The sequence below is a fragment of the Vitis vinifera genome, chromosome 18, assembly GCF_030704535.1.
Source record: "Vitis vinifera cultivar Pinot Noir 40024 chromosome 18, ASM3070453v1".
In the NCBI taxonomy this organism is placed as follows: Eukaryota; Viridiplantae; Streptophyta; class Magnoliopsida; order Vitales; family Vitaceae; genus Vitis; species Vitis vinifera.
In genome coordinates this window covers 28,332,179-28,338,825 of record NC_081822.1, presented here as the reverse complement: position 1 = coordinate 28,338,825, position 6,647 = coordinate 28,332,179, and the positions used below count along the sequence as shown (strand labels likewise).

The 6,647-nt window shown below is 33.1% G+C and overlaps 1 protein-coding gene across 1 annotated transcript; it reads left to right on the top strand.

Moving 5' to 3' along the window:
• The first annotated feature begins 247 nt into the window (after nucleotides 1-247).
• LOC132253156 (coatomer subunit beta'-2-like) lies at nucleotides 248-6,190 on the top strand. Its single transcript, XM_059734564.1, has 9 exons — nucleotides 248-283; nucleotides 4,239-4,309; nucleotides 4,411-4,465; nucleotides 4,744-4,780; nucleotides 4,866-5,191; nucleotides 5,273-5,404; nucleotides 5,493-5,641; nucleotides 5,756-5,824; nucleotides 5,959-6,190. Exons 1-9 carry the CDS (start codon nucleotides 248-250, stop codon nucleotides 6,065-6,067), a joined length of 984 nt encoding a protein of 327 aa, XP_059590547.1. The 3' UTR covers nucleotides 6,068-6,190.
• The last annotated feature ends 457 nt before the right edge of the window (nucleotides 6,191-6,647 follow it).

Sequence of the window (6,647 nt, the reverse complement as noted above, 5' to 3'; positions counted from 1 at the left end):
ATCCTTAAAATCAAGACATGATGTAACAAAGTTAGGTTTTCTTCCACTTTCTATCCACTTTATGCATAGATATTAATTTGATCATTCAAACCCATATCAATTACATTGTACATGATTTAGGTGTATTAGGAGTTGCACAAAAGATACAAGTCATGGGTTCCTTATAAGATGATAAGTAGTTCTTAACCGATTCATTAATTTGAGCAAGCTAATAGAGGTTATAGTGCACTACCTCTTAATTTGAGAGATGACTCGTCTTAGTCATTGGGATGAGCTTCTCATGGTGAGTGCACTAGTGTATATGGTTACATATTGGATATAACCTATGATGAATTACGATGTAAGGCTATCAGATTGTCATGATTCACCACGCTATTATGTTGCATGAACTCTCAACCTTAAGAGAATATTAAGCATGTGGTGAAATCAATAAGAGACTTTAACCTATAGGTGAGACCTTAGACTGATCATATATTCCCTACTTATTAGGTCATTATTGATGAAATTTGGTGGCAACAGGCATTCTCAATAGAGGCACCATGATATCTCATGGGATTGAGACAACATGCCCCCTTGGGTGATTCAAAGGACATATGATCATAAAATTTGTTGTCATAGTAATTCCTTTAGTGGAATTTGACATATACTCTTTGAAACTAGAATATGTTAGTTGATCACATAATAGGAGGACCTGAAACTAAAAAATTGGTAAGGTAATCTTAATAGGTCGATAGCACTACCCTATTAGATTATGGATACTAGTTCATGGGAAGTCTTGATGCAATAAATAGTAGGTCATGGACCCGAACTTTAGCTTGTTGTAATTTCATGGGATATTAGAGTGTAGTTGACTTTCCTTAGTGTAGTATTGAGTCAACTTCAGAATATAATTTTGAGGATGCTAGTACTTTCCTATGGGTCCTAGCAGTCTCTACTTAGGATCCTAGTTCATGGGGACATGTTTGCTTTGAGAGATTTGGGTTTTAGACTCATAAGTGTGTATAAGAACATTTTGATAAAAACATAAGGTTGCACTAAATCTTATGAATTATCATTCTGGTTTAGGTTAATTAATTAATTGGAGCCAATAGGGCTAATTAATTAATTAGAACCCAGGTGGCTGAATTAGGTGACCTAAGCCCAATTTGGGCTCAAGTCACTTAAGCCCATAAAGAGTCGTATATAAACCCTATCAGGGGTTTGTGATTTGGACTTTTCCAAGTAATCTTCCAGAGAGCCTCTAGAAAGAAACTTTAGCCACCCTCATAAAAGAAAGAAGCTCACCTTTCTCTTTTGCCTAGACCTATGGAAAGAGAGATCTAGTGGAAGATTTTTAGGTAGACGAGTTCTATGATGACAATTGTAGTTTTTGACATTTTATTGGATGAGACTCAATCTGGCAACATCAAAATCTCAAGTTTGAACATTTAGTCTCCAAATCTATGTTAACTATTGGTTTTTGAAACCATTGTTTTCCACTATGTTAGATCTAGAGAGCCCTAGAGATAGATAACATGCACCCTACAAGATCCAGGGTCAGGAAAAGGAATAATATGAGGTTTCTAGCAGTTGATTCGCATGATGAAAGAGAATCTCAACCTTTTAAAGGGTATTTTATGGGTTTTAGATATCATCATTGAACATTAGGATAAAATGCTTCTTCAATTATGTCATGCAATAAGTTATTCAACTTATTATCAATTGTTAGCAATTATCAATGAATCCATGATCAAATGCTTTTTTTTTTTTTTTTGAATAATATTAACTTTGTCCTTAAAATTCTAATTGTATTTAACTTCTATAACATACTACCTCAATCCTAGGTTCCAATACAAAGATAGAGTTGGTACTAATTCTGAACTATTTCAAGCGTACATGATGTATTTTCTAAACTAGAACCTAGTCTAAAAGCCTTTTGACAATTTGGAAATGAGGTAACTTTGACAATGTTAGATTGCAAACTCATTCATATTACAATTTCATTTATCATTTTATTTTCATATTTATTAAATGCTTGATATTGCTATATTGAATACATATCTCATACAATTTTGCCATCACTTCAATGATAGAAATGGTTCTCAATGAGCAGTTTTTGTGAAAAAGAACATTTGAATATTAACATCATAATGCTTTCATTATCATCTATATTCTACTGTATGTACCCATGTCATTTCTTTATTTCCAACTAAATGGTGGTTTATGTATGGTAACAAAACTCCTCTATTGAGGAAGTTGGCCATCAAAGCTCAATTGCAAACTACATTATCTTTTGTATGTGAGAGAAATTGGAGCATATTTGCTCTAATCCACACCAAACAACCGAATTGTCTCACCTACCCTAAGTTCCAATTATTAGTCATGAAACTAAATTTATGAGATATGGAGGTTGAGAATGATAAAGTTGTAGAAATAGATTTCCTTAATCTATTAAACATATGAACCGAACATGGAGAAGAAAAGGATAACTAGTTATTCTAATGGGTTATACCTCTACACTTAGATGATAACAATAAAAATCTTAATCCATAAATTGTTACACATGTTCATGATTCGAGAGTTGATGTCGAAAAGATGTTGATTGAAGAAGTTCATCATAAGAGTTTCAGCATAGACACAACAAATTCATTTGAGCAAGAAATGCAACAACCAACAAATCCTCCTTGTGTTAATATTGACTCCATGAGTGTTGGACAAAGTAGTATTGCTAGTGCTTTTGGTTTTGGTTATGATAGCTCATAAGAAAAGGAAGGTGATGATGGAGGAGATGGTGATAATGATGGAGGGAATGTTGGACAACAAGACCAAAGTCAACGTCCATTGAGCTTATTCATAAATGAAGTTGATTTCACACATTGCATGCAAGATTAAGACCATGACTCTAGAAAAAGTTGGCCTAAGCATTGGAGTTGTTAGAAAACCACAAAGAGGGAGGAGACAACCAAGTATGACAACATTTGATAAAGACTCCTTCTTAGCCAGTTTTGACTCTATGAGTATTAGGACTCAACATAGTAACTAATCATATGAGGCACACGTTTATTCTCCTTATGTGATGAATTATGACCAACCACCTTCTTTCAATTATGGGATGAGTTTCAAGTGCAATAACCGATGATAAAAATGGTATATTTAACTATCCTCTTACAGAAATTTCATATTACATTCCATATCAAATGCAAGGATAAGTTGAAACAAACACATGGGTGAACTTGGAGTTTCCTATCCATGGAGAAGTGGTAGGTAGGAGTCAAGAGACTTATGTATGAGATGTTCATAATTAAAATCAATATTATGCAAGTTCCATGTCATGGTACTAGTATTGTCTTCATCAAGATGGCCTTATGTCATCCTCAAGAGTCATGGAACCATATTGATCTTAATTTTGGTATTAAAGGAAATCATTATAAAGGAATTTGGAACAAATGCTAACATTTAATGAAATTAAGGATTCACTTGAGATTAGTTTTTAGCTCACACTTTGAAACTTCATATTTCTTATTAACGCATATTATATCATTGTTGATTGTCATCAATTATATGATACATGCATTATTTTGTTTTACTCACAAATAACCATAATATATTGATTAATTATTTTTGTATCATTTTTTTTAGTTTTGCCTAATATTTCTATGAGTTTTTTTTATTTTTATTTTTTATGAATTTTCATCTTATTGATATTTTTTTTTCCAAATTTTCTTATGATTATGATATTTCTGTAAATTGAATCATTGATATTTTACCAATTTTTTATATTATCATCCTTGGGCATAAAAAGGTTGAGATATTAGGATGTGAGGGAAAGAAGGATTAGGTAGGAAAAAGGTGGAGGATGAGCCGAAGAAGAAGTTTAAGATTTTAGGCTTTGTTTTGGAATAAATTTTAAGTTTGGGTTTAAGAATTTAGGTCTTGTTGGGAATATATTTTAAGTAGGGTGTTTTGTTGTAAGACATTAATCATCCTGATTTTTTTTTTTTTTGGTCCTATATATTTGGGTTTTTATAAGTGAAGTTTTGGGTCTTATTAATTTTAGGCTCTTAGATTTGTTTTATTTATGATTTTTTGGCTTAATATTTAAATTTTTTTTTCTAGCGTCTGTTTTAGTATGATATTTTTGGGATATGTATTATTGATCAGTTCTTTATGATTGTTTATAATTTTTAATTATTTTAATTGTGACTATCTATATTACTTGTGAGATATCTTATATTATTTTTTTATAATTATTTTTATAGTCATCACTTATTTTTCCTACAATTCAATCAGAAAGAGTCAAATCTGTGGATCTACATCCTAAGGAACCATGGTATAGTTATGAATTGCTTTGATTTCACAATCTTTCAAAGTGATCAATGGAGGTGTTTAATTGTTTCACTAAAGCATGTAGCATGATTCTTCTTCCTTCAGGATTCTAGCAAGTTTGTATTCAGGAACTGTGTGTATCTGGAACTACCACTCGCAGGTATGGAATTTGTGATCTTGTATCATAGAAATTGGCCTATTTCAATTTCTAAATACCCACTTGGTTTTGGTGGGTTTTCACCTTTGTGATCATAATAGTCTTTACCATCCTAGAAGTCAGTTGGAACTAAATATTTTCAATATGAAATCTTGAGCTTCAGTGCAAAAATGGCGCCCATTAGATGATTGGTCTGTTGCTAATTGAAGTGAATCTTTACTTCATTGATAAAAAAAAATTTCATGCATTTAGTGCTTACACTTGGGTGCTATGTATTCCAGGAACTTGTAAAGTCTTTCAAGGTCGCGGAATCACCAGGTACTCATGCAGATACATATTTCGCCTTTCCTGAAGATACTTGAATGCATAGTTCCTTGTTTAACAATTGAATGTATGTTTGCAGTTCGCTCAGCAAAGTTTATAGCATGCAAACAATGGGTTGTTACTGGGGCTGATGACAAGTTTATCCGCATCTTCGACTACAATACAATGGAGAAGATTGCAGAATTTGAGGCTCATACTGATTTCATTAGGAGTGTTGCAGTCCATCCTACCCTTCCATATGTGCTGTCAGCTTCTGATGACATGCTAATAAAGCTTTGGGATTGGGAGAAGGGTTGGGAGTGCACTCAAACGTTCAAGGGACATGCCCACTATGTGATGCAAGTGGCATTTAGTCCCAAAGACGCACACACTTTTGCAAGTGCGTCGCTTGATGGCACCATAAAGGTCTGAATTAATTCTCATTTGTTGGTTGGTTGCTTCTTTACTCTTTTTTGGTCATTGTAAGGCAATACTGCCTGTTTTCAGGTTTGGAATCTCAGCTCACCTGCTCCAGACTTTACACTGGATGGGCATTCAAAAGGAGTGAATTGTATTGATTACTTCATGAGAGGCTCTAAACCATATCTGATCTCCGGTTCGGATGACCATACTGCTAAGGTCTGAAACTCTATACTTTTTCATAGCTTTATGTAGATCATATGTCTATGTAAACATTGGTTGTCGTTGATAAATCCTCTGAAAACAGGTTTGGGATTATCAAGCCAAGAGTTGTGTACAAACACTGGAAGGACACACAAATAATGTTTCTGCAGTGTGTGTTCACCCTGAACTTCCCCTCATCATTACAGGTTCTGAGGATGGGAACGTTCACATATGGGATGGAGCTACTTACAGGTAACAGTTTCATGGCTCAAAATTTTCTTATCAGCAAGAAACTTTCTGGGCATTTGGGTGTTCTCTTGTAGCTAGAAATTCTGTATTTTTCTTAACCATGCTTTTCAACTGCAGGCTTGGGAACACACTGAACTATGGTTTTGAAAGAGTTTGGGCTTTTGGGTGCATGAAAGGCTCAAACAGGTAATTGAGTTTGTTAATCTTTTATTTCATTTTTCCTTTATCAGTTTGAAGATTGGTTATATGTTCAAAAGCATACAAAGAAACAAATTGTTTTTCTCACTATTCCCTCCTGTTATCATTGCTTCTCTCAACAGGGTTGTGATTGGCTATGACAAAGGAACCATTATGATAAAAGTTCTCAGTTCTCACAGTGGGGGTTCCATGGGCATCCGGGTTGAGGAGCAAGAGAAGAAGGAATGTTGATTTGTACAACTAATAGTATTACCATCATGTACCATGGTGTTTCCTGATTGAATAACTCTTATCTTTGAGTAGAAGATAGACGGGGAAGAATAATGTCATAATATTAAGCAATTTCAAGTAAAAGCAGCTTCTATGAATGGTTGATGAAAATATTAATTTGTAGCAGCCTAATTTATATCTTTTTTTTTCAAGATCCCTATGTCTATGGGGGTGTGCTTAAAGGCAACTATGGTGAATAACCTATAGAATCGTTCTAATGATATTCCAATGTGGATTATACTTGAAAAGAAAAGTAGATGGATGATTTCTATAATTACTGACATCTTAATATTATGGAATTTCTTGGTTGAATCGGTAATGTCTTCCAAATTTTAGTGTTGTTGACGTTTTTTCAATAAACAAATCAATTAAGTCAAGGTAAAGGTTATTTGGGAAATCAATTTAATGACTTAATATAATTTAATAACTTAATTTAAGTTATTAAACAGATTAAACATATTTAATAAAATAACTTAATATTATAACTTAATGTTATTTTTAAGTTTAAAGTATTAAATCCAAATAATTAACTTATCTTTAA